At 55.8% G+C, this 27,210-nt stretch overlaps 1 protein-coding gene across 20 annotated transcripts; it reads left to right on the top strand.

Annotated features, from left to right (window-relative positions):
* The first annotated feature begins 1,686 nt into the window (after positions 1–1,686).
* On the top strand, positions 1,687–26,786 carry RORC (RAR related orphan receptor C). 20 transcript variants are annotated; one of them, XM_042256954.2, is made up of 13 exons: positions 1,687–1,760; positions 4,404–4,550; positions 7,082–7,260; positions 12,223–12,275; positions 16,430–16,515; positions 16,798–16,939; positions 18,181–18,693; positions 19,034–19,155; positions 20,017–20,149; positions 20,313–20,420; positions 20,603–20,713; positions 22,180–22,289; positions 25,271–26,786. In XM_042256954.2, exons 6-13 carry the CDS (start codon positions 16,927–16,929, stop codon positions 25,430–25,432), a joined length of 1,272 nt encoding a protein of 423 aa, XP_042112888.1. In that variant the 5' UTR covers positions 1,687–1,760; positions 4,404–4,550; positions 7,082–7,260; positions 12,223–12,275; positions 16,430–16,515; positions 16,798–16,926; the 3' UTR covers positions 25,433–26,786. The 20 variants fall into 20 exon arrangements, with proteins under 20 accessions (XP_042112888.1, XP_042112814.1, XP_042113073.1 ...); XM_042256880.2 differs by having other exon boundaries at positions 12,146–12,275; XM_042257139.2 differs by lacking the exon at positions 7,082–7,260 and adding an exon at positions 2,240–2,277 and having other exon boundaries at positions 4,404–4,433.
* The last annotated feature ends 424 nt before the right edge of the window (positions 26,787–27,210 follow it).

Genomic DNA, 27,210 nt, shown 5'->3' with positions numbered 1-27,210 from the left:
CCAAGGGGCTGCACCCCAAAACAGACCAACATCCTGTTCTGTGCAGAGAAGTATACACAGATGCGTGGGCCACGCATTTACCAAAAGGACACGGGGATAATCAGAGTCTCAGAGACACAGACACACGCCCTCAGACTCTCGGTACGAGAAGGTCCCCAAAAGTTTCCACTTCACTCTTCCTCACTCCCTACCCCCTTGTCAACCATCCTGGGAGCTGGAAAGTCCTTCTCTACTTCTAACCTCTGTCCTGTGAGCTGCAGCCCTGGGAGACTCTGGGAGCTACCTGGGAATTGAGGTGCCGCTGGGAGCTGAGCGTGAAGCTCCAGGGTGGGGCACAAGTGGAGGATGGCAAGATGGGAGGGCAGGCCGGGGAGGGGACAGCTACCCGCCTCTCCACGCCAGGTGCCACGTGCACCACGTCGGGGGGAGTGGGCTGCAGTCACGAGGCTGAGGCGTGTCTGGCTCCTGCTCTGCTGTTTACCAGCTGGGAGTGAGAGCAGGAGGAGGTGCCAGGGAGCCTCCCCACTGCAGCCTGGCCGCTGGCCAGCCAGCCTGTTGGGTAACCAGGAGAGCCAGGCCCAGCTAATCAAACTCTGGGCTGAGGCTGTGCAGGAGATCAGTGGCACCCAGGATCCTCAGAAGCTGTATCCTGTGGCCTCCCCAGAGCCCTTCCTCCGTGGGGGCTGCCAGACTGGGGCGGGGTGGGGGGGGGGGAGAATCTCCTTCCTGCAACTACTGCATGAAGCATGTCTCCTCTACACTCCTCTCCCATTGCTCCTCTGCCTCGGCACACACCTCCAGGCCTGCCCTCAGCACCCAGCAGACCAGGAGGCTGTGAAGGCATCAGGGAGCTGGGGAGTTCTAGGGAAGGTCAGCAAAGTGCAGACGCTAAGTAGGCAGAGGCCTCAAGGAAACCAAGAACTGCTGGGATGAACCCGACCTCACCCTGTAGAAGAGGCACCATCCACCAAATATGCCACCCCATCTTCATCTCTCCCCTCCCCACCTCCCCTTCACCAGTCACCTGTCTTGGTGGCTCAGTGGTAAAGAATCCACCTGCTAATGCAGGAGACACAGGTTGGATCCCTGGGTTAGGAAGATCCCCTGGAGGAGGAAATGGCAATCCACTCCAGTATTCTTCCCAAGAAAATCCCAGTGACAGTGGAGCCTGGCAAGCTGCAGTCCGTGGGGCTGCAAAAAGTCAGACACGACTGAGTGACTGAGCACACATGTCTTGGTCAAATAGAAAGCGCATGATTCTAGAGTCACAAAGACCTGGGTTCAAATCACAGCTCAACCACTTACTGTCCTTGTACAATCCCTGGGCAAGTTGTGACTATCTTCGAGCATCCGCTAGCTTTGAGCATCACATAGGTATCTGAAGCAACTATGCTTGCTCCATGGTGGACATTGGGAGGATTGGAGAAAATCATGGATTTACAGAAAGTGACTGGCAAAGGACCCAGCACACAGTAGGTGATGCAGAAAGGCCAGTGCCCTTCCCGTCACCTGTCCTGTCTCTCCTCAAGGCCCCAGACTCTGTTCCTCCCATCTCTCCCTGTGTCCCCTCCTGATGCCGGGACGCTCTGCCAGCCACTCCTTTCCCCTGCCTGCTGTCGGGCCAGGTGCTCCCTCCTCCTCCCTCTTCCCTCCCCTGGGCCCTGCTCCCTGCCCTCCTGGGCAGTCAGGGCAGCAAGGACGGCACCAAGGGAGTTGCCCCATGGACAGGGCCCCACAGAGACACCACCGAGCCTCGCAGGGTAAGAGGCCCTGCAGCCTTACAGGCAGGTGGAAGGGGCTCCCAGGAGGTGCAGAGGAGAGATGGGAAGGGGCTGGTCGGGACGTGAGAGGGTTGGGGCAAGAGAAGAGAGAAGGAGAGAAAGATGAGTTAGCAGGGGAGGGTAGGCCGGTGAGACAGAACAGGTCTTGATAGAGACTGAAGGAGACACGGGAGGAAGGGCTAAGGGGCCAGACAGAGGAGAGAAAGAGGAGGAGGGAGAAGCAGGAAGCACGTGGAGGGGAAAGAAAGGCAGCCGTGAAGAAGGAAGAGACAGGTGGGCTGGGGGAGGAGAGGAGAAGAGAAGAGAGTCAGGGAAGCTGGAGGGAGGAAGGGCCAGCATGTGGGCAGGGTCTGGTTTCAAGTGAGAGCGCCCCCTGGGAGGAGGGGCGGACACTGCTCATCTGGCTGGGACCCCGGGCAGCAGTGAGAGGCCGACCACTCCACCTTCTGTTCATTCAGCGACGGAGGAAGCCGTCCTGCCTCTAAAGATGACAAAGGTCAGGGGAGCAAGCAATAGAACCCTGTCCGCTGCCCACGCCCACCCCCAGCACTTTGCTCCCCACTGGCTCAGGGTTGGGGGTGGAGGACGCGGTTTCATTTCTGCAGAAAATGTGGGACGCTCGGCCAGGGGTAGCGGGGCGGGGGGGCCAGGGGGTGTGGAGAGTCAGGCAGTCCTTGGCCCCACGGAGGGTCTAACTCAAACCGCTCAGCGGGATCCCATGGCCACATGCTCAGTCAGGTGTGAGCCCTGAGGCAAAAAGTGGTGGGGCCACCTGGTGGAGGGAGAACTCCACTGCCGGGGCAAGCAAGGGGAGCTCCCCCACCCCAGGCCTGCTGTGAGGTTCAAGGCTAGAGGCTAGGGAAGAGGGTGCCACGTCAGGGAGGAAGCTGGGTGGGGCCAGGCAAGATTGGCGGCCAGAGGGAGGGGCCGGATGGAGCCACTCCCTCTCCGCGCAGTCCTCCCCCCACCCCACCCCAGCTGAGCCCAGACCTTCAAGTCCATCACTCCCACCCAGTCCAGCGGAGGAACTGGCGTGTAGGGGGCACCTCCTGGGCAGAGCGACAGTGTGTGAGCATTGGACAAGTGCTGTGCTTAGTCGCTCGGTGGTGTCCGACTCTTTGCGACCCCATAAACTGTAGCCCGCCAGGCTCCTCTTCCATGGGGACTCTCCAGGCAAGAACACTAGAGGGGGTAGCCGTTCCCTCCTCCAGGGGATCTTCCCAACCCAGGTATCCAACCCAGGTCTCTGGCATTGCAGGTCTCCTGGATTCTTTCCCATCTGAGTCACCAGGGAAGCCCACTCGGCAAGTAGAAGGAAAAAGTAACAGGAGAGCCAAGTCAGAGGTCAGGGGAAATACAGGGGGCTTAAGGCAGGCCTGCAGCATTTACTGAAATGAAAGACTGTCCTTGTGCTCTGTGAGGAGCTGCTGTGTGGATGTACAAAATGCAGTAAGGTCTGGCAGGGAAAGCTTCTTCGCAGGGACTCCTTTGATAGGTGTTTAATAAAAGTTAACCATATGAATGAATGACATGATCTTCCCTGCTCCAACCAGGCTCTAGCTAAAGGCTTCCCCCTCAGCAGCTGCCCCTCTGGAGGTCTGTGCCTCCCTGCCTTCCTCCCACATCAACCCATCTGTGCTCCCTACAGCCTTCTCTTCACCTGGACCAGCCACACACAGCACGAGGCATTCCTTCTGCAGGCTGGGGGGCCAGTGGAGCCAGAGCCTGCAGGAGGCAGTGTGTGTGGTGGGGGTATCTGTGCTTGCAGCTCTCCCTTCTTCCTTCTAACATCTTCACTACCCTACCCTCAACTCCTGCACCTCAAAATTTCCAGATGCTTGCGGGCACAAACAAGCAACCAAGAGTTTTAACTCTGGCCGCTTGGTTCAGTAGTAACGAATTCTCCTGACGATGCAGGAGACACAGGTTTGATCCCTGAGTCAGGAAGATTTCCCTGGAGGAAGAAATGACAACGCACTCCGATATCCTTGTCAGGAAAATCCCATGGACAGAGGAGCCTGGCAGGCTACAGTAGTAGGGTTGCAGAGTTGAACATGGCTGAGCATGCTTGTGCAGCCAGCAGAATATTTACTGTGTATCTCTAAGGGGGAAGCACTACAAAATAACAATGTGAACAAGGCAGACACAGTCCCTGCCTCCATAGGGCTTACTGTCCAGCAGGAAAGCTCCCTGTTCTTAGATTATGAACAATTATAGCAGTGAGATGATGTGATGAGTGCCAGGAAATCAACTGGTGCTGAGTGTGTCAGCACAGGGGCAGGAGGGCTTCTCTCAGGAAAAGACCTGCTTGGGAACTTGGGGGCTGAAAAGTTGTCTAGATTGAGGAGGGGCCAGGGAAGGGCCTTCCAGGCAGAAAGAATAATGTGGGGAAGTCCCAGGGTGGTGAGGAGCCTGGCACATTTCAGGATTTGAAGAGGCTTCGCGTGACTGTAGGGCAGAGTGAAGAGAGCAGTGCAGTGGAGGTGGTCCCACCTTCTCCCCAGACGCCAGGTTCTTCCAGGAAGGACTGGGGTGGGGGTGAGGGCCTGAGCTTTGGGGAGGATCTCTTGATCCTCCATGGTCCTCGACTTTTGGCCCTGACCCCCTCTCTTCTCCTTACAGAGCTGCTGGCTGCAAAGAAGACCCACACCTGTGAGTAGAGGACTGGGGCAGGAACTGGTGCTGGGGTGTGGAGAGATGGCAAAGAATCCAGCAAGGGCGCCAGGAGGCCCATGCACGGAGCTGGAGCAACCGGGCAGAGGTGGCCAGGTCTGAAAGGAGGTGGAGCTGAAAAACCAGGGAGACGGGGAGATGAGGAGGAGTGATGAAACCTCAAGATTGAGGGGCAAAGGGAGGAGATAAGGGAGAAGCCTGGAAAGTGCGAGGGAATGTCGCAAAGAAGTAAGGAGACGACAGTGAAAGGGAGCCACAGGAAGGAGGAGCCGCTGGACAGAGGCACAGGAGATGCCGGGTGGGGCGGTGGGGGGCAGGGCGTGGGCAGTGGCGGAGATCGCTAGGTCAGGCAGGGAGCTGCTGAGGCAGGGTGGCCTCAGGGACTCAGGGAGCCTGCACCAGGCTTTGTGGCGGCAGAGTCAGGTTTGCTGTGCATCTCTGTGGTTAACACATCCCAAGGCATAAACAAGCCTGGGGCCAGCCTGTGCAGAGCAGGAGAACAGGAAAGCCTTCATCTTGGTAGGAAACACATGGAGAAACACACTCTGGGTCCTGGGGACATTGAAAGACTGAGGCTGCAACCTGTGAGGAAGGGATTAGAGCTCAGGAAGGACTTGCCAATGGATACTAGCAAGGAATAGCTTCTCCTGGGAACTCTCAATTCATCAGATCTGTCTTCCTAGTTCATAAGACAGGCTACACCCCCAGAAAATGCACCCACTGCACCTTGGTCTCAAAGTTCATGTCCCATCAACGTGCCCTTCCAGCCCCAGGATGCCTTCTCAGAATCCTTGAACTGAGGAGGACCACTCCAGGGCATGAGAGGTCACCTGCCTTTCTCCATGGCCCTCCCTTGGACTGCCGACCAGTTCCTCCTGAGAGCTCACTGCAGTTCTTTCTGCTGCCATCATTGCCTAGAGCTCCCTGTTCCAAGCAGAGACTCTCAGAGGGCCCAAGCATCACCCTCCTCCCTGAGCTGGTCAGATAGGGGCTGGGGGGCCACCAGGAGGCTACATCCTTCTGAGTGGGGGGTTGCTTTGCTCAGCACAATCCTGATCAGTGCCTCGCCTGCCCCTAGCCACAGGGCCCCACGGAAATGCTGAGCAGGGCCCTGGGAGGAAAGCGGGTCAAGGAGTGACGCGGGTGAGCTGGGGGAGGCGGGGGCCAGGGACCATATGTGGGTGGGGGGGAGAAGGGGGACTTTCGGAGCATCTGGAACTGGAAGAGGCTAAACGCCATTCCTACCCTCAACCCCTTACCACAGAAACCTCGGCCAGGACCACACCCCCTCATCCCCTTCCAACCCACTGGCCCTGTGCAACCACCTCCACCCCACCCCCGCCCGTGAGGGTCCTCAGGAGAACATGGGCTGACAGCCCCTCCCCCAACCCACTGCCAGCTCCTGAGTGCCCAAGGAAGGCCAGCGGGGAAAGGCCTGTGCCAGGCGCCATTGGAGTCCCGGCAAGATCAGAGGCCTCTTGGGAGGTTTGGCCCAGAGAATCCAGGAAAGATTAATGCCTCCCCCAGGCCCAGAGACTCTGAAAAGTGGGCTCTGGAGCGTAGACAGTCGTAAAAGGGGGCTCCAAGACAACCCCAGGAAGGGAGAAGCCCGACAGGGACTCCCAGACTGAGAGGGGCACCTGATTACTAAGGGGTCCTGAAGAGGGAACCCCGAGGCTGAGGTGCCCACAGAGCAGATATGAGGCTGAGAGGGCCTCTGAGGTTGATGGACCCCAGAGAAGGACTCCAAGAGCAAGAAACTCTACAGACTCACACAGCAGGAGACCCTCCTAAGCAGACCTGAAGCAGAAAAAGCTTCCCATTTCTCAAGTGTAATCTGGGGTCAAACACCCTGATTTTGAGTCCTGACTCTACCACTTTGCTAGCTGTGTGACCTCAGACAAGTTACTTAACCTCTCTGCGTCTCACTGGCCTCATCTTTGAAGTAGGGATAATGGTACCTACAACATAAACTTTCTGGGAGGATTAGATCATCCACATAAAGCCTTAAGAACCATTTCCGGCACATGGTTAAGCATTATTAACATCATCTTCATTCCGAGTTCAGCAGTTTTGCTCCTGAGGAAATTTCTGACAGACTAATCCCTCCTACAGATAGTGGCATTTGTCTGATGGTTATTACTGCTACTATAATCACTTATGCCCTAGCCCAGGGCATGCACCGTGTGCAGGGAGGGCATGAGCGTGGTGGGTGGTGGAGACGGCTGTTGGCAGTCCATAGCGTCGCAGGTGGCCCCAGGCAGACATTCTGTGACTTACCTCTAGAAATAGCCCCGTCCCTGGAGTCACCTGGCAAAGAGGGTCAGGCTCTCGGGGATCCTCGGGGGGAGGGGGAGTAAGGACCTGGCCCCAGGCTCGTGTGAGCTCCATTCCGGCTCCCCAGCCAGAACTACCCTGGCGGGTGGAAACAGCTTTTACGCGTGTGGCTGTCGCCTGTGGTTTTGGAATTTTCCAACGCCCCCTGCGATTGGCTGCCCCGCCCCTCACACTCTGCCCCAGGCCCAGATTGGCCACATGGGGCGCCTGTCATCCTACCCGCTGCATCCCAGGGGGGGTGGGGGGGTGGAGTTGGGGGGGGTTGTCACTCGGCCACCTGTGTGGTGCAGATCTTAAACCCCCCGGCCCAGAAGCATTGGGGGAGAGCTAGGTGCAGAGCTGCGGACTGAGGCTCTGCCACGAGGGCCTGGCCCCCACCCTTGCTGTCAGCTGCGCCCCATCCCTGGACCACCCCGGCTGAGAAGGACAGGGAGCCCAGGCGGCAAAGCCCAGGACTCAGTCATGAGAAGTAAGTGAATGGGCCTCCTGGGAGCGGGGAAGCCTGGGGCCCATCATCATTCCCGGGCCTTCTGAAAAGGAGGGGACAGTGTGGGCAAAAGCCGAGTGCTCTTCCCTGGCAGGGTGTGTCCTGGTCAAGGCCAGGGTCTGTTGGGTGGAGTAGCCGTGGAGTCTTGTTCCTCAAGCGGTTCCCTTACAGCAGTCGCAGTAAAGGGACTGTTGAGGAACTCCTCTGTCATGGGCTCTGGCAAGGATCTCCCAGAGCAGGTGAGGTGCCCTGCGCCTTGTTTTACAAAAAGAAACTGAGACCCAGAGGGGCCCAGTGCTTCACCCCTAGATCACACAGCTGTAGTAGGTGGAGGCTGGCAATTAGCAGGCAGCCCAGACTCGCTGTCCCGGCACCCACCGCAGTGTTTCCCTCCACGCCTCCAAACTAACTGTGGGAGGGTGAGAAAGGAGGCCGGAGGAGCTGCTGTGCCCTGAGGCAGCGGGTTGGCGAGGGTAAAGAGAGGGCAGCTGGCGGAGGGGGTCAGAACCCCAGCATCCAGGCCTCTGAGCCATCATACTCCCTGCCCACTGCAGGATCATGAGAACCAAGCGGAATCCAGCCAGGGTGTGTGTGTGTGTGTGTGTGTGCGCGCACGCGTGCGCTTGCGCGTGTGAGAAAGAGACCCCTCATCCCAGGTTCAGATGCCCGTTTGATGAGTAGGATCAGGCAGTAGAGATGAGAGCAAAAAGCCTTCAACTTTACCGGCTTCCTGGCCAAAAGCCATGGGCCAACAGCTGGTGGGCAGATGTCTGGGGTCCCTGTGCCTTCCAGCAGAGCAGCGGTGGGCAAATCGCCCTCATGTAGGGAGCCAGAGAACCTCCCAGAGCATAGGGTGAAGGACAAAAAGGGAAGCCCTGGACCCCTGTGGCCTGAGGCAGGAAGCACCCCCAGCCTCAACTGGGGGTCTTCCCACAACCCACAAAAGAGAGTCCATATTGTGTACTGGAAAAACCCACTGGCTGAGTCTAAATACCAGGTTCTGAGCCACCTCTGTCCCTGACTAGCCTTGTCCTTAGGCAAGTCATTGCGCCCCTGTCTCTTGTTTAAAAAAAAAAAAAAAAAAAGCTGAATTTAAAAACAAAACTAACTTTGGAGAAGCTCCCGTTCTGAGCAAGCAGAGAGCAATGATCTCCAAGTAAAGCATCCCCCAGGGTAGTGGAAGAAACTCAGAGGAGACACGGAGAGGTGGCCAAGGGAAGGAAAGAGCCTCACCTCCACACTTGGAGTGGAGACTCCCGTGCAGGCGTCCGAGCTGTGGCAGCCAGGAGGGGTGAGGAGACCCAAACTTCAGTTTCCCTTCTAGCTTCTTCCCAGTAACAGCAAAGTTTAGCAGGAAAGGTTAGCAAAGGTTAGTCTTCCCAGAAATGATCTCAAATCAGCCAGTCCACTTTCGGAAGAAGCAACGGTCAGATGTGCTTTAGAGCCTGGCAGGAGGGCAGGAGAGCCCGGGACTGAACGGGGAGACACTGAACAGAGCAGCTCTACGTGACAAACCCACCCCCCACCAAGCTGGTAGGCTGGAGAGGGTCTCCTCCCATCCGGGGTTGGTGCCGCCAGTCCTTCTCACTTGGACGTCTCTGGGCACCGCATAGCCCCTCGTGAGTTCCCGCTACCTCCCTGTCCTCTGACCTTCTCTGGGGCAGGCAGAGCACTAGGGGCTTGGAACTGTGACCCACACAAAGACCAAGGTCCAGACACACCAGGAGCAGAAAACGGACCAGTGGCACTTCCCTGGTGGTCCAGGGGCTAGGACTCTGTGCTCCCAATGCAGGGGGCCCAGGTTCGATCCCTGGTAGGGGAACTAGATCCCACGTGTTGAAAATAGAAGATTCTGCATGCTGCAACTAAGACCCAGTGCAGCCAAATAAATTTTTTTTAAGAAGAAGAAGAAAGAAACCAGACCAAGAAATAAAGAGAGATGCAGAGGCCAAACTCGAATGACAGAAGATCTATAAATACACGGGAAGAGAGTGATGTCTAGATAGAGCTACAACTGGAGAAATGCCAGGGGAGCCAGAGCATGACAACGTGTAGCCTGAAACAGGACTGAAGTGCCAAGGATGGGAAGGCACACAGACCCAGGGAGTGACAGAGAGAAGAGAAGGTGGGCAGGAGAGGGGAGACACTGAGGATAGGTCAGGTGCAGGAAGGCAGAAGTGGGAGGGAGGGAGTTTATAGAAGTTCCCAAAGAACGACAGGGACTCTGCCATCGTGACCTGCTGCCGAGTAGAGAGGAAACATCCATTAGCCAGAAGAACTTCCCAGCCAGACAGAGGGAGGGTGGCCCCGTCACCTCACTCCAGGGCATGGCTGGAGTGGAGACGGACATAAGGCCCTGGCGTTAGGCCTGGATGGGGAGGTGGGAGGGCACGGGCTATGAGGTTGCATTCTCATCTTTGTTGTGCCCTGATTTTCCTCAAGTCTGGTTATGATGAGGAGGACCTGTGAACCAGAAAACAGTCCAAGTCCCAGGGAGCCACAGACCTCACCCAGAGAGCTCAGGGCCATACAAAGGGCCCCCTCCTTCCTCGAGTCACCCTTGTACCTTTGGCTTTTTCTCTCTGCCCATTCCTAACAGGACTCCCAAACACCTCCAGCTCAGGGCTCTAGAAGGTGGGAGCACCCCAGCCTGTCCCATCACCATGAAACATGGGTATTGGTGTGGCTGCCCCTCCCAGGGGCTCCCTCCCCTCCCCTGCCTCTGTCCCCTGATTCAGATGGGGAACAGGGACTTTCCCATGCTGAGAGCTCTCCTAGAGAGGCAGCCCTGGGGTCTCCTCCAATGACTAGTCCTTTCTGAGATCTCATCTCCACTCCTCCAGCTGACCCCTCCATGGGACTCCAGGCTCAGAAAGGATGGAGATATCCATCTAGGAGGAGGGACAGCAACATGGCAGGGGCGCGGGGCCAGAGCCTGGGTCTTTCTGGGGGCCCTGGCCTTCCCACAGCAGCCGAGGCCCTCTGGAAAGGAGACTCGAGCCTCGGGAAGGCCGCTGGCGGTGTGTCTGGGCTCCTGCTCCTTACTGCTTCCTCCTGGTGATTCATCCCCTCCCCCCATCCCCTGGTTGTTTTCACTCAATTCTTTTGTTTCCCCTTCTTTCTCCTGTCCCAGACTGCGGGGGCGGCGGGGGCACCAGGAGGGGGGTTTCAGGTGGCTGGCTGTCTTTCGTAGCTTTTCAAAACCCCAGACTCTCCCTCGCCCACCTGAGTTTTAGCTTCACTACTTTCTCAGCCCTGGGACCTGGGTGTATCAGCAGAAAATTTTCACCAAAGGCAGGCAGGAGCGTTCGCCAGGTACAGCGGCTTCTGTTCTGACCCCCACCTGCCCTCCCCTTCCTGCTGTTTGTGGCGCGGGGAGCCCACCACCAGCCGTGGTTTCCAGCTTTGCAGAAGCTGCGGGAACTGAGAGCTGAGAAAGGACGGAGGCTGGTGACCCGCTGGGGTACACAGGGATCCCCTGGCCAGAGGTGTGGTCTCTGTGGGGAGAGGGACTGAGTTGGAGCTGGGGGGTGGGAGCCCCTGAGCTAAGAAAAGAGATACAGTCCTTTCTCACTCACTCACTCACTGGTTTCTGCAAAGAGGCCTACCAGCATGCCTGACCTGAAAGCCAGACCATACACCAGCGGAGCTGTGGGCCTGAGAGGAGTCCTAAGTCAGGAGCTCGGCTCGGGTGGGCGAACCATGGTTAAAGGCAGGAGAGGGCTGACACCACGGGAGAAGGTATGGGGCAGAGGGAATAACGACTGTCTGGATCTTTAGCCTAGATGTGAGGCCCGGCTTCAGTGCCGTGGGTGTCCTCCCTGAATTCTGGTCCTAGCCCCCCCCCCTCACTTTGCGCTTCCGCTGCAGCCGGTAAACATGCCCCCACCCACAAGCTGCCTAGTGCATTTGGGTGTCTCATCCTTCTAGAGTGAAAGGCTCAATGGCTGGGGACCCTGGCTCTCAGGTCACAGAGACCTGGGCTTACATACCAGATCTCCCACTTCTGGTGAGGACCAGCAAGCTTGTGCAACCTTAGTCAAGCCACTTACTCTCCCCTGGACTCAGTTTTCTCATTCTTAAAATGCGGACGATACAAAGAGTACCTACTTCACGGGATTATTGTGGTCATTAAACGTAAAATGTATGTAAAGCCTGGCACAGAGTAAGAATTCAGCCAATGCTTATGTCTATCATGCTTGTGTGTGCTCAGCCACTCAGTCATGTCTGACTCTTTGCGACCCCATGAACTGTTGCCTGCTGGGCCCCACTGTCCGTGGAATTTCCCAGGCAAGAATACTGGGCTGGGTAGCCTCCAGGCTTTTCTGTCCATGGGATCAAAAATACTAGAGTAGGTTGCCATTTCCTTCTCCAGGGGATCTTCCTGACCCAGGGATCGAGCCCATGTCTCTTGTGTCTCCTGCATTGGCAGGAGGATTCTTGACCACTCTGCCACCTGGGAAGGTGCCACCTGTCATCATCATTCTTAATCAATGTCCTTTGGAGAAAAAGAGAAAGAGGAGAGAGGAAAAGCCTAGCCTTGGGCAGATAGAGCACCAGGGGAAGATGAGGACCTCAGGGTGCCTCTGCCTGCATCTTTCTCTGCCAGAGCTGGGGTGGTTCTGGGGTTTGAGGGGAAAGATCCCCCTTGGTTGCAGCCCCTCCTTTGCTCCTACCACTTCCTCTCTGTGGCATAGGGCACCTGGACAGGGCCCAGGGCTGGCTTTCTAAGGTGGCACAGGGCCAAGCTCGGGATGTATTCAAAGAGCGCTATCAATGAATCTTGCAGCTGTGAGAAGGGTGAGATTAGAGGAGGCTGGAGGGAGGGGGACAGCCTACTTTGTCTCTACCGTATTTCCCCACATAGGAGGTGCTCAGAGGAGGCTCCCTGGGGATACTTCAACCCCCAAAGCAGTCCAGAAGAGATTCATTTTCTTTTCCTAGTCCTGTGTCGGAATGAAGGTTTAGAAGTCACACCGGTTGGCAGATAAAAGAAGGTAAAAGAATGAGCTGGGGAGGAGACCACCAGCCCCACCCTTATGCCCCAGGAAGAGGCAGAAGCAGGAAGAGGGACTACATTCTTGCTACTCAGAAATGTAGGGTGAGGACCAGCAAGCTTGGGCACCAACCAAGAGCTTGTTCAAATGCAGAACCTGGGTCCCTCCAACTTCCTGAGTAGGGACCTGCATCTTAACTAGCTCCCCAGGGGATCTTGTTGGCGACTCAGAGGTCTAGGGTCATGCAATCACTAGGTGCTTTCAGGAGGTATCATGTGTACGTGGGCACGTCGCTCCCTCCTTGGAACTGATGGGCCCTGGGACAGAACCTCAGTGTGCTACACCGATCTTCCTGAAGCAGCAGGCGAGGGCGGATAGAGTGAGGGCTGTTGTGGGAGCCATGCTGCAAGGGTTGACCTCGAGGCTCCTGACCTCTGCTTAGTTCTAGTTCCTGGCACTGTTAGGCCCTTAGGTGGTAAGTTCCTGGCAGGCCAGGCTCCTGGGAAACAGCTTGAGTAATCCTGTGATTACTCAGCTCCCCTCCCCAACCTGGGTTCCCACCAGCTGCTGCTTCAGGGACAGGGCTCATGGGGGGAGGTTGCAAAGGTGAGGTATTCAAGGTGTTTTTCAGCTCCAGCTCACCCCACCGCCACCTCTGCCGGTCCTCTTCCCGTCCTCTCCCCGCCCCTCCTCCACAAGTCACAGTCGTGTGCACCGGTACTTTCTCTTTGAGGTTTTGGGTAGATGGCATGGCCGGGGTACAGGTGGCAGGGCCAGGAGGGAGGAGCAGGATAAGAGGGCCTGACCGTGCTGACAGGGCCAGGCCTTGGGCATGGGGCCAGGACATGAGTGTGGGTTTTTTCTGTGTTTCCGGGGCTCTCTCTCCATCTCTGCGTCTGTCTCTGTCGTCTCCTGGTCCCGAACCTCTTGGTCTCTCTAGCTGAGAGGCTGGACAGTCTAGCCCCAAACCCCTGACCCTGTGTGCCTGTCTCACTCTGTACCTCTGTCTCGGACTGTGGCTGGGGAGTGTGGGACTATGGCTGGCCGGCCCAGTGGCTGGGGTCCAAACTCTGGTCTCCCCCAAACACGGGTATTTGTGAGTCTGGTCTGTGGCTGGCCACATTGTCCTATGAAAAGGGCAAGGTCCCGGTGACACTGTTGTGAGGTTCCTGGGGCTGGGACCAGCAGTGGGTCAGGTGGTGGGGCCGAGAGCCGTGTCTGGGTCAGCCATGCGGTCAGTGCACACACGCACACGGATGTGGCTCTTGGAGAAGGGAAGAGGCAGGGAGACCTGTGGTTGAGCGCTGGGCTGGAGCCCAAGTTCCTACTGTGGCTTGGCCTAGTCTCCCTCCCGCTTACTTTTTGGGTGACCCACGATGGTTTCTGCCCTCTCCGGGCTTAAGGCCACTGAGGAGTGAGATCCCACAATGCTGGAGGGGAACTGGTCGGGGAGAGGCAGGAGCTGACTCCACAGGAGACAAGTACTTCTCTTAGGCCTCAAACGCCTTCAGGGTTCTGTTCCCGCCGCTGTGCGCACCCAGTGTTTGCAGCTGCAAGGCACTTTGCTCAGGTGATTCCATGTACCCCCTATGCTAACACCCGTCACCCCCTGCACTGGCAACGCAGGCTGTGCTTACCCTGATTTTACTGACAAGGGCACTGAGACCTAGAGAATCCAGTGGCTAAGATGTGCAGGTGTCCCTGCATTCTCTGCCCCTTTTCCAGGTATCCAGTCCTCCCTTGTTCTCTCTTCCCTCCATTCATTCCCATCTGCTCTTAATTTACTGGAAAGAATCTGAAAGCTCTCTTGCCATCTGTCCTAGATGATCAGGACAGCCTACTGGGTGGGTGCTGGGCAGGATAGTGGACTGCCTGAGAACTCGAGTAGGAGAGACTCAAGTTATAATGGAGGGATTTCAGACACCCTGTCCCCCATGAGAGGCAGCTGCTTACTCTGACTCAGGTCTAGGCTAGCCTGAGGGGATGATGGTTTAAGGGTGACAAAAACAGTATTTGGGGGAGTAGTAGGCAAGCCATGGTCCCCCTCCCCACCTCACATCAGCAGGCCCTACACCACAACCAGAGTCCAGGCTGAGGCCAGAAGAGAATCCATAGCACTGTGGCTTTGCCTCCCAGGTGGCTGCTGCTTCTTCTGACCCTTGGAATCAGAGATGAGGAGGGGCTGTGGTCCTAGACCACTTTCACATCCTGCTCCATCCCAGGCAGGAGAAGGCAATGGCACCCCACTCCAGTACTCTTGCCTGGAAAATCCCATTGGTGGAGGAGCCTGGTAGGCTGCAGTCCATGGGGTCACAAAGAGTCGGACACGACTGAGCGACTTCACTTTCACTTTTCACTTTCCTGCATTGGAGAAGGAAATGGCAACCCACTCCAGTGTTCTTGCCTGGAGAATCCCAGGGACAGGGGAGCCTGGTGGGGGGCCGTCTATGGGGTCGCACAGAGTCGGACACGACTGAAGTGACTTAGCAGCAGCAGCAGCAGCCATCCCAGGCATTCTCCCTCAGAGGGGAGGCAGCAGGTCAGCAATGGCAGAGGAGAGATGCGCATGCCCTTAGGAGTGATGAAAAGACCTGAAAGAGAACCCATCCCTGCCCAGTCCCTCCAAAGATTGGCTGGTGGGGAGGTCGGCGGCTCGTCCCTGAAACTTAGCAGGGAGCTGTGGGCATTGACAAGGATGGGCAAAGTAGAAACGAACCTGGGGCCAGTAACCAACCACAGCGAAGGCCCCAGGGAGGTGGGTTACAATGAGCTTAGTGGGAGAAGGGGAGGGTCCTGGCAGCCAGTGAACAAACACTAGCACACAAATATGCACAGTGTACACACTGGCTCAAGCAGCGATGCCTGCTGCCTCATGAATCACACATACCTTTCACGCACACACACACACATGCACACACGCACACACGAGCACCCCTTCAAGCAGGCAACATGCCCACTGATGTGTGTGCCCCTGAAATCACAGACATGGATCAGCAGAATGGAAAGCTATGGGGAACTGGGATAGAGACCCAGCTCCTGAGTAAGCTAGCTGTGTGAACCTGGGCCAACCATCTGATCTCATCTGGCCTATTCCTTCCTCGGTAAAGGGGAAAAAAAGAGTCTGAATGATCCAATGGTCTCTAGTCCCAGCCAGTGTTAACATTCACGATTTGGGCTCATACAGCTGGAGGCAGAGGCCCGCGTACACACACGTAAGCATCCATACACAGCCACCCTCTGCTCTGGGCCAGGAACCTCGGAGCTCTGTTTGATCCGCTCCCTGGCTCTCAGACATCCAGAAGAGCTGGCTTGCTGCCCCCACTTTCCTGGGCTCCATCTGGCTTCTCTCTACCCTCTCTGGGCCCCACCCTGTGACCCTGCCCTCTTGGCCCCCCAGCCTCTGCACAGCCCCTCCCTGAGCCTTCACAGCCCGGCTGAGGGTGGCAGGCAGCTCTACCTGGCCCCCAGGTGCCTCCTGCCTGGTGCACCACATCTTCCCACCAGGCCCCACACTCTGCCCTGGGGGCCAGGCCCCAGTGGGGGGAGGGCAGCTCAGAGGAAGCCCCCTGGGCGGGAAGCAGGTGTTGTGAAGCAGTGAGGACTCCTAGGTCCCCAGGCGGAAGGGAGGCCGCTAGAGCTTTTCATCTTGATGGGCTGAGCAGGTGGCCTCTCTGCAGCTGCTTTCTCTGCCCCCATAGAACTGATACAACCCCAGCCGCTCCGCAAAACTAAAACAGCCTCCACAGACCCTCTGCTGAGTGGCATCTGGCATTCACTCCTTCTTCCATCTTATTGTTGTTGCTCAGTCACTAAGTCCTGTCCCACTCTTTGCGACTTCATGGACTGTATGTAGCCCGCCAGGCTCCTCTGTCCATGGGATTCTCCAGGTAAGAATACCGGAGTGGGTTGCCATTTTCATCTCCAGGGGATCTTCCCAACCCAGGGATTGAACGCACGTCTCCTGCTTGGCAGGTGGGTTCTTTACCACTGAGCCACCAGGGAAGCCGGGTCTTCCATCTTACAAGAGAGATAAAGCGAGATGGACTGGGGTAGGGCAGCAGAGGATACACCACGTCCCTGTATCTGCCTCCCAGGTGCTGGGGTAGGATGCACAGAAGGCTCCCAGGCTGACCTCTGCTCTTTCCTTCTTCCAGCACAAATTGAAGTGATTCCGTGCAAAATCTGTGGGGACAAGTCATCTGGGATCCACTACGGGGTTATCACCTGTGAGGGGTGCAAGGTGAGTGCTCGCTCATACACAGTCTCTTCAGAGGATAGACGGGGCTCGGTGGGCTTCGTACCGCCGGCAGGGCTGGTCTCCTGAGACAGCTAGGGAGCTGCCCGCTGGCGCCTTGCCTGGAGAGCCCTGTGCATGGAGGGCCTTGTCTTCCACTAGGGAAGTGACTGCAGGACAGATTATAATGGAGGAGGGAAAACTGAGGGGTCCTATGATCCGGAGGCCTTCAGACTGACGTAGGCCTGGCCAGGGTCAGCAGCCATGGTCTTCGCCTGCCTTCCCCAGGGCTTCTTCCGCCGGAGCCAGCAGTGCAACGTGGCCTACTCCTGCACCCGTCAGCAGAACTGCCCCATTGACCGCACGAGCCGCAACCGATGCCAGCACTGCCGCCTGCAGAAGTGCCTGGCCCTGGGCATGTCCCGAGATGGTGAGGCCAAGTGGGCAGCCCCCCAGGGCTTCAGTCGCCAGAGCGGCGGCCTGACCAGCGGCACCAGACAGGGGTTCGACAGCCTTCCGGGTCTCCGCCCTCCATCCTTCCCTCTGGCAGGCCCTGGTCTCTTCCACTGTCCAACGTTGGGGTGGGCGGGCTGCCCTCATCAGAGGTCTTCACAGTCCCCAGCTTCAGGCTCTGCAACAAAAACCCTTGTTTCCTCAAACTCCTAGACCCTTTCCCCCTTCCTCGGGAGGGACTCGACTCGCCTCCTGCTCAGATCCCATCCCCATCCACAGTCCACATCTTTCCCCAGCTGCCCCTGGCTCCAGCTCCACCTGGCTCCCCGCACCCCCATCCACAGCTTGGGACAAAGGGCTGCGACTATGAATGGGACACAGTTACCCTGAGAACAGCCCAGAAGGCTGAGGTTGGCGAGGGTGGCTGTTCCTGGTGCCTTTCTCCATCTTTCTCAGCCACTGCCCCCTTGCAGCCCCCAAACTGCTCCCCCCTCCAACACCGCAGAAGGAGCCCAGGGTGGGGCTGGGGGAGGCATGAGGTGATGGGGAGCCAGAAGGAGCCTGTCAGCACTTTTCAGCGCCCAAAATAACAAAGTGAAAGGAAACACGAAGGGTTGCAAAGGGGCAGGCGGGGTGAGGGGCTGTGCCCCCACACCTGGGAGGGGCGGTGGGGTGAGTGAAAAGGCAGGAAAGAGAGAGCAGAAGAGGATGTTCAGAAACAAGCCGCGGAGCCTGGGTTGGGCTGTGGTGAGTATCTAGGTCACCAGGGAGCCTGTAGGCCTGACCACAGGGAGACCTGTGTTCTCGGCTCTCCTCTTCCTCTGACCCTCCTAGATGGGCGAGGTGACCCCGATACAGCTTAAGGCTCCCCCCTCAGCCATCCCCAGCCCCATAGCAGGAGGCCAGGCTCCCCAGCCCAGACTCATTGCTCAAATTCTGCCACTTAGTCGAAGCTGGTTTCAAGCAGGGAGAGTTTGCTCATACGTCTGCTGATACATCTGGGCTGGACAGAGCCCAGAAGCAGACAGGAGTCGGGGGGAGTGGGTCTTGAACAGAAATGCCTGGATGGCAGGCTCTCAGCCAGACTGGAGAAGGTCTGCTCGGAGTGAGCTCTTCAAGGAGCAGCAAGTTAATCCTGTAATGGTCACAGTGCCTATGACTCTGCCCTGTGCCGTGTCTTCCCGTCTCCAAAACTCCTGAGCCCCCGACCTCTTTCAGCTGTCAAGTTTGGCCGCATGTCCAAGAAGCAAAGGGACAGCCTGCATGCAGAGGTGCAGAAACAGCTGCAGCAGCGGCAACAGCAGCAACGGGAACAAGCGGCCAAAACCCCTCCCGTGGGAGCCCAAGGAGCAGAACCCCTCGCCTGCACCTTGGGGCTCCCGGATGGGCAGCTACCCCTGGGCTCCTCGCCTGACCTGCCAGAGGCCTCAGCCTGTCCCCCCAGTCTCCTGAGAGCTCCAGGCTGCGGGCCCTCCTACTCCAACAGCCTGGCCAAGGCCAGGCTCAACGGGGCCTCGTACCACCTGGAATACAGCCCTGAGCGGGGAAAGGCTGAGGGCAGGGAGAACTTCTACGGCACAGGCAGCCAGCTGGCCCCGGACAGGGGTGGACTTCACTCTGAGGACTCCAGGCGTCCTGGGCTTGGGGAGCCAGGACGGGGCCTGGACAGCTACTTCACCCCCAGTTTCCGCAGCACCCCAGAGGTGCCTTATGCTTCCCTGACAGAGACTGGTAAGCAGCTGGGGAGGCGGACAGCGTAGAAAGATGAGGGAGGAGCTTCCAAGAAAGGGCCCTGTGGGACTTCCCTGGTGATCCAGTGGTTAAGAGTCCACGTTTCCACTGCAGGGACATGGGTTCTATCCCTGGTCAGGGAACTAAGATCCCACATACTGTGCAGTGCAGCAAAAAAACATGGGGTGGGGGGCCCTAGTCAGCATCCCATGTAAACCAAGCATACACAAGGGTCTTGAGGGAGGCAGAGCAGGACTAGGCCAGGCAGAGGAGTGCCCTTGGTATGCGAAAGGTAGGAGCTGACTGAGATGGAACCTCTGCCTTCCTCCCCTGGCCCCAGAGCACCTGGTGCAGAACGTTTGCAAGTCCTACCGGGAGACGTGTCAGCTGCGGCTGGAGGACCTGCTCCGTCAGCGCTCCAACATCTTCTCGAGCGAGGAGGTGGCTGGCTACCAGAGGAAGGTGAGGCCAGGACACCGTACCGGGGAGGAAAGGCTCCTGCCACTACCCAGGGAGTCCAGAGACGGCAACCTGCACACATGAGTGGGCTTGGGGCGAGGCAGGTTATCCCAGAGAGACACAGTGTGCACCCGCTTTTAAGCATGCACCCTAGCAGATGGGTGAGAGCTTCTCCTTAGCTCCTGCCTATGGTTGTTTTACCTGGTCTTCATTGGTAAAGAATTTGCCTGCAATGTAGGAGACCTGGGTTCGATCCCTGGGTCAGAAAGATCCCCCTGGAGAAGGCAATGGCAACCTACTCCAGTATCTTCGATCTCATGGACAGAAGAGCCTGGAGGGCTGTAGCCCATAGGGTCGCAAACAGTCGACCACCACTGAGTGACTAACACACACACACACACACACACACACACACACACGCACACCCTATGTCCTTCACCACCCAGACCTAGAAGTACAGACCTTAGCATACTCTCCTTCCTCCTCCTCTATCAACAATAGTCAGACTCCTCATTAGCATCTGTTTCAACATTCTTTCTCTGCCAGGCACTGTGCTGAACACTTTACATAAATTATCCTTGACCCTTACAATAACCACCCCATGAGGTTGCCATTCCTGTTTTTCATGGACTGAGAAACTGAGCACAGAGGAGTTCGTAGACATACTCCACGCCACAAGGTAGTGGAGCCAAACGCAAATTTAGATCCATTGGGCCCCAAAGCACATTGTGCTAAGAATAGGCTAAAAACACAAGTGCTGAGGATGTGGGGGGTACTTGCCGTTCTGTCTGGGCTCCCATGGCCTCAGTGGGGTCCCGGGGGTCCTAAAAGACCGCTCCAGTGGGACCTCCCTTCTCCCTGCAGTCGATGTGGGAGATGTGGGGACGCTGTGCCCACCGACTCACCGAGGCCATTCAGTATGTGGTGGAGTTCGCTAAGAGGCTCCCGGGCTTTATGGAGCTCTGCCAGAACGACCAGATCGTGCTGCTCAAAGCAGGTGCCCGGGGAAAGCGGGCGGGCTGCGGGGTGGGGGGACCAGTGTGGAATGGGTGGGGCTGCGTGGAGGGAGGTGCCTCAAGGGGCCCAGGACACTGAAGGGGGACAGAGACGGATTCCTGGCTCTGTGTGACAACGCGCCTGCCTGTCTCCCCACTCCCCAGGAGCCATGGAAGTGGTGCTGGTCAGGATGTGCCGGGCCTACAACACTGACAACAACACAGTCTTTTTTGAAGGCAAATACGGTGGCGTGGAGCTGTTCCGAGCCTTGGGTGAGGGGCAGGGGGAGATGAGCAAGAGGAGTCCGATGCCAACCCCATCTGAGGCTTCCAGACCCAGGGCGCCCTCTTTCCATGACAGACTGCCCTCTCTGCTCCAGACACCAAGGGGGCGGGTGTCCTCGGGCACTGTGGCCTCAGCCGCCTTGCTCACTATTTCGTTTCCACCCTCCCAGGCTGCAGTGAACTCATCAGCTCCATCTTTGACTTCTCCCGCTCCCTGAGTGCCTTGCGCTTTTCAGAGGATGAGATCGCCCTCTACACAGCCCTCGTGCTCATCAATGCCAGTGAGTGTCACTGGGCTTGGGCAAAGGACAGTCAGGCGGTGGGGGCACGAAAGGTATTGAAGAGTCTGGACCTGTGTGCTGTGCTCAAGCAGCCTTCGCAGGTGGCGCTAGTGGAAAAGAACCCACCCGCCAGTGCTGGCGACCTAAGACATGTGGGTTTCCATCCCTGGGTCGGGAAGATCCCCTGGAGGAAGAAATTGCAACCCACAAGCAGGCGGTGGGGGCGTGACAGATACTGAAGGGTGTGGACCTTCGCTGTGGTTAAATCTGGCAAGGTGCTTTATAAAGCAGAATAAGCCCACCCAATGTTGCTGTAAAATAAGATGAGTCAAAAAAATAAAGATCCAGAGGAGCCTGAGAGAGGGAAGAGAGAACCGCAGGTGGGGCTGGAGAACTGGGGAGGCATGAGGAAGAGAGGAGGTGAGAGCAGTTGGGCTGCATGTGAGTCCCTGCCGGGGACCCCACCGTGGCCCCACTCTGGAGCCGCCTGTGGAGCTTTAGAAAACGAGTGCTGCGACTCTGACGTGGATCTCAGGTTCAGCCGGACACCAGAACTTTGCACGGCCTCTTGTAGGTTATTGTGACATGCCACCAAGCTTGAGAATCGCTGCTCTGTGTGAACTCGTTTTAAGGCAACATGCCATCGGGAATTCCCTGGCGGCCCAGTGGTTAGGACTCCATGCTTTCATTGCTGAGGGTGTGGGTTCAGCCCCTGGTGGGCAAACTAAGATCCCACGAGTCCTAGGACAGAGCCAAAAATAGAAACAAAAGGCTACCTGCCATCAGGGCAGGACTCTGGATGTCTGCTCCACAGAATGGAGTGGGCTGGGTGAGCCCAGCCGAATGCCAAGGATTCCGACAACCTGGGGAAGTGGATTGTGCTACTAACCTGAGTTTGTAGACCAAGTTACCAGTCCACTGGCTCTGCCAATGAGTAGAGCCCAAAACATGCCCCTTGACCTGGAAATAAAGACTGAAAAGATGACTTCTGGTTATTTTATGGAGTCAGGACAAAAGGTGGTTTGTCTCTTGAAGTTAGCCACAGAGTGCTACAGAAGGCCCAGTGCTGACCTAGGTTGGCTACACAAGGCCCATCTCCTCTCTGGGGCCATCTTTGCCAAGTCGGGGTGAAGGGGGAGATCTTTTCTTCCCCACAGCAGAGTTTTAGTGGAGAGCACTGAATTAGCTATGTGAAATATCTAGGTACCAGGGAGAAGGCAGCCTGGAACTGGGAGATCAGAATGTCTCATCTCTTTCATCTCTCCCCAGTTTTCCTTATAGAGAGCTACCCAAGGCCCCACAGCTTACTAACTCCAAAACAACACACACCCACACCCCCTACACTGTCTCTCACTCAGCTAAGAAGATCTCCGTTCAGCACAGATGTCCAGAATGACACACCTTTTGGGAGAAGTTAACGTCCATGTTCTTTCTTGTTTTTGCTGTGGTCCCATCCCCTCCTTCAGACCGGCCAGGGCTCCAAGAGAAAAGGAAAGTAGAACAGCTGCAGTGCAATCTGGAGCTGGCCTTTCATCATCATCTCTGCAAGACTCATCGCCAAGGCATCCTGGCAAAGGTAGGAGCAGTCCTGGGACAGAGGTCAGGCCCGGCGCCAGATCTGTGACCTCAGGGTTTGCGAGGACCAGGGTCTGAGGGTCCAGAGGAGGAAGTGCCTGAGAGCTAAGTTGTACGAGAGAGCTTGCAACAGCACAGGACACGGCGACTGAGCAGTCACTTCTGTGTGGGTACAAATGACAAGTTAGGGAGCCTGAAATTGGGAGGGACCTCCAGGGAACAATTCAGTTTAACAGAGCCACCGCTTACCAGCACCTGCTTGTACTGTGAGTGGAAAGATACAGAGATGCCGTCCTTACTCCCACCAAGAGTTTTTAACCTGCTGTGAAGAAGAGATTTGTATACCAATGACTCTAAAGCAGAATAGGATGTGATACGGGATAAAATAATAATGTGACTAACAACGTGCTTTCCCAGATATACTCATCTTTGTGACAACCCAGTCAGTAAGAGAGATGTTAAAATCTCCCTGTAGTGATAAGGAGACCTGAATGACTTGTTCAAGTTTACACAATCGTGGGTGATAAATGCAAGTCCCGGGGCTCTTTCTACCACATCTCTGTGCCCCTGATATATTACTAATATTGGGGAAATGTGACAGCATGGAATAGGGGTTAAAAATAACTTGAGGGCAAAAGGAGAGGCTCATAAATGTTTCCTAGTGAAGGTGGCATTTAAACTAGGCCATGAAATATTTATTTTAACAGGCATTGAGGGGTGGGATAGGCATTCCAGGCGTAGGGAACCATATGAGCAAAAATAAGGAGGAAAGATAATGTGTATGTGGAGAATAGTTGGTGGAACATTTTGACTACATGTTAAGATCGGAAGCTGGGATAGATTGATGGGGGCAGGAAAGTAGCAGAAGACAACCTTAAAAATTAGGTCAGGGAGCAAATCAGAGAGGACCTTCAATGCCATATTAAAGAATTAAGACTTTATTTCCAGGCAATGGAGAGCACCAAAGGCTAGAGGAATGATATCATCAGAGCTATTTTTTAGGCAATTTAATTTGGAACCAATGTAAGGGGACCATTTATGGAATGGTTCAAGCAATGGACGCTTGCTGTGTGCCAGGCACTGTGCTGGGTGCTGAGAATACAGAAATGACTTAAATGACAGTCTCTGCCCTACATAAACCTCAAGTCTGGTAGAACAGTTCAGGAGGAGCAGCACCTGGGAGGGCAGTTGGAAAGCAAATCTGGTGGAATCCACCTTCGGAATACATCACCTCCCCACCGTCACCCTCTTGCTGTCAGCGCTCACTTGGACCATTAGAGAGGCCTCCAGCTGGACCCCTGCTCCACACGTCTGTCCTACCGCAGCCACACGGCAGTCCTCAGTGCTCCTGTAGCTGCCGTCACGCTGAGAATCAAACCCAGAGTCTCTGTCGTGGCCAACTGGCCTCACGGCACGACCCCCGACTTCTTTGCTCACCTCGTCTCCTTCCACTGCCCTCTCAGTCACCCATTCCAGCAGCACTGGCCTCCTTGCTATCCCTTGAACACATCAAGTTGCTTCTCAGGGCTTTTGCACCTGCTGTTCCAAGTGCCTGGATGCTTCTTCCCCTAGTTTTCCAAACAACCTGCTCCATCCCTTTATTCTGGAGAGGTTTTCCCAGACTACCCCATCCAAAAAAGCTTTCTACCCATCAGCCTGCTTTATTGTTTTTTTGAAGAAGTTTTCTAATATTTATTGTCTGGCTCCCTCACTAGAATATACATTTAATAAAGGTAGAGATTTTATTTCATTCACCGACGCATCACCACAGCCCATCACAGTGCCCAGCCAGAAGGTTCTCAACACATATAATGAGAATGAATGAAAGAATGAATGAACGACCCTGTTGCAATAGCCCAGACAAATGCGAGGTAAAGCAGGAGGCATGAAAAGAGGAGGGATTCGAGAGGTATCAAGGGATCCCGTGCTGCCTGCTCTTCCCTGACTGTCCCTTTCCAGATAACTAACCTGGGGAGAGGGGGATGGTGGCTGGTGAGAGGTGCTTTTGAGCCTCACTTGGTGATACAGGAAACTGCAGAAGATAAATGGTTTTCTCAGTCTTTCTCCGGTGAGGTCTCTCTGCCTCTGTCTCCTCATGGACCTCTGGGCCTTTGTCATTCCCCTCCACTGGCTGAGTGCTGGCAATGGTGGTTTACTATTTGCAGTGTTGGGTATCTGTTTGGAAATTGCTTAGTCCAAAGAAACAGTTATTGAGCATTTGCCGTGTGCAAGCAGTATGATGGGTACGGAGGATACAGAGAGAGTGGGGGAGGAGAGGGAGGGAGAGAGACTCAAGGAGCTTAAATCTAGGCTGGAGAGATAGATAAATTGGATCATTTTCCTAAAATGGGATTTAAGTGCTCCACAGAGGGAAGCCCAAAGGAAGGGATCTTTAATCCAGGGAAATAGTCCTAGAGGAGGTAACACTGAAGGTGAGTAAGAATTAGCCAAGCACCAAAGAATTGAAAAGGCATTCCAGGTAAGGGGAACAGCATCAACGAAGGCAAGCAGGCGCCTAACAGTGTGTAAAAGAGTCACAGACTTTCGCTATTATAAAAACATGGGTTTTATAAGCGCTGGTGGTCCAGCGATTAAGACTTCAGGCTTCCAGTACAGAGGACATGGATTCGATCCCTGGTCAGGGAATTAAGAGCCCACATGCCACGTGGCATGGCAAAAAGATGTTTTAAAAAAGCATAAGAGAGTGAGAGAGTCTTGAACAGGGCTCATTTAAGGAGTATCAGGAACACCATTTGGGGGCTCAGCCAGAAATCATGTTCCTGTCCCACTGCGGTTCTCATGCACCTCCAGTTCCTTGAATACAGACCTACCCCTACAATGGGATCTGGATGACCCACAAGTGCTGAGTGTGCAGGGAGAGAGTACAGAGGGTTGTCGCAGCCCAGGAAGGATGGGAGGACTTCTCTGACCTGGGGACAGAGCTGCAGTACTCACCCTCCTTCCCCATGAACCCACCTCCAGCTGCCACCCAAGGGGAAGCTGCGGAGCCTGTGTAGCCAGCACGTGGAAAAGCTGCAAACCTTCCAGCACCTCCACCCTATCGTGGTCCAAGCTGCTTTCCCTCCACTCTACAAGGAACTCTTCAGCACTGAAATCGAGTCACCCGAGGGACTGTCCAAGTGACCTGGAGGAGGGACTCCGTTGCCTCTCCTATAGCCTGCTGGCTCACCTTTCCCTTGGTCTTTTCCTTTCCTGTGGCCCCTGGAGGGTGGTCTCTGACTGTTTGGGGGGGTGGGTGAACAAACGCTGAGACTGGGTTTCAGCCCACCGGCCTGCCTGGCAGCAGGCCAAGAGCCAGAGGGTCGGGATGGAGGGACTCTGTCCCCAGCCTCAGCTTTGTCTGGGCTCCTTTCCCATGCCCTGTCACCCCCAGCTTCTGGGAGGCCTGGGGTGGGATACAAGGACCTCTCGGAGGACCTAGGTATCCTCAGGACAATAGGGGGTTCCAGGACACCCTGGATGAATGGAACTCAACTCTGGACTCAGAAGCTAAGAACAGGACTTTGAAATACCTCATTGCATTTCCCTGGGGCTTTGGCTGGGGTGGTGCAACAAGCTTGGAGACTGACGGCCAGAGCCCAGAAGGACCTGCGTATAACATGAATCTGCATCACTAGGTTTGCTGCCTGCCCCCTTCCTTCCAGCTCAGCAAGGAGATGGTTAGGCACTCTGGGGTCTTAAAAAAAAAAAAAACTGGATATGTGAAGGGTAAGGATGGGATGGGAGTAAGGAAGGGGCTGGGGATGATAATTTTATGGGATTTGCATATAGGGATAGGGTATGATGAAGACCAAGAACATCACAGACAGACAGGTAGAACTCAGACTTATGTGCACTTTAAAAATAGACTTTAGGGGTTACCCAAATCTATCAGAGACACACATCCACAGACAGGTGAAACATACTCACACACTCAACCTGCAGTCATGTGGCTCTATAGACACATTTAATCTGACACAATCTGTCTTCCTTGAGGTCACAGCTCAGAGGAATTTAGCGGCCCCAGGGCAGAGTCCCAATCCTGAGGGAGCCCAGAACATTTCACCTGGTGCCCTAGTTCACCAGTCTTAGGTCAGGGGTGGCCCAAACTCTACACCAGCCCCAGCTGTCTTTGGTTGCAAGAAATCCCTAAAAGAAGAGGTAGCTGGACACTGATCAGTCACAGGGCCAAGAACAGACCCCTGGAGTACTAGTTGTCTGGTCCCCACCCTGCAGCCCTGCTCTTGTGATGAGAAAGGAAGCAGATGCAATTCCAGCACTCTCTTCGTGGATACCGCTGGGTCCGGCAAGGTGGAGAAGACCGTGATCTTGCCTGAGAACTTCTCTTGGTTTTATAAATAGCTGTGTGCCCTGCTTGGAGGGAAACAGCAGGTGGTCAGGAGGTTTGGTTTTTCTTTCTTTTTTTTTTTTCCTCTCAGGGGAGTGTAAACATAAACTCCAACCTGTGCCATTCTTTATAAAATGATTTCAAAGGCAAGAGGTGTGTGTGTCAGGTGGGAGGAGACTTAATGAAGGTTATCCTAGCGCTGCTCTGAAATCTCATTTCTGCATGAGGACCCAGGTTCCTAGCCCAGGCAGCCATCAACACTGTAAGGATGCTAGCCCGCTACCCTGAGCCATCCCCCATAGAGGTGAGGGAGCTATCAGGAATGCCCCCTCTCCCCACTGAAGCAACCTCAGACCAAGCACCACAGCGGGTGTTCTGGACTGAGAACTTTCCCCACAAATGATACCCACAGGGGACATTTAGAATGAGAGGTGGCACAGAATCTCCCGGCATTTGGGAGACTGAAAGACAACCCTATGGAGAATGCCTGGGTGGCCCCAGAGCTCCCCAGGGGTGTCAGGATGTCCGAGAGACTCTGTGGAGCTGCCAACCCTCCCACCCCTGGGGCTCCAAG

Source organism: Ovis aries, chromosome 1, assembly GCF_016772045.2.
Source record: "Ovis aries strain OAR_USU_Benz2616 breed Rambouillet chromosome 1, ARS-UI_Ramb_v3.0, whole genome shotgun sequence".
Classification (NCBI taxonomy): domain Eukaryota; kingdom Metazoa; phylum Chordata; class Mammalia; order Artiodactyla; family Bovidae; genus Ovis; species Ovis aries.
This window is presented reverse-complemented; position numbering and strand designations above follow the sequence as displayed.

Coding starts and splice junctions, on each gene's coding strand:
- RORC (XM_042256551.2), top strand. CDS start 10,133: ATGGGACTCCAGGCTCAGAAAGGATGGAGATATCCATCTAGGAGGAGG. Junction 18,694..19,033: donor TGCTTCCCTGACAGAGACTG/GTAAGCAGCTGG, acceptor CCCTGGCCCCAG/AGCACCTGGTGCAGAACGTT. Junction 20,421..20,602: donor GGAGCTGTTCCGAGCCTTGG/GTGAGGGGCAGG, acceptor CCACCCTCCCAG/GCTGCAGTGAACTCATCAGC.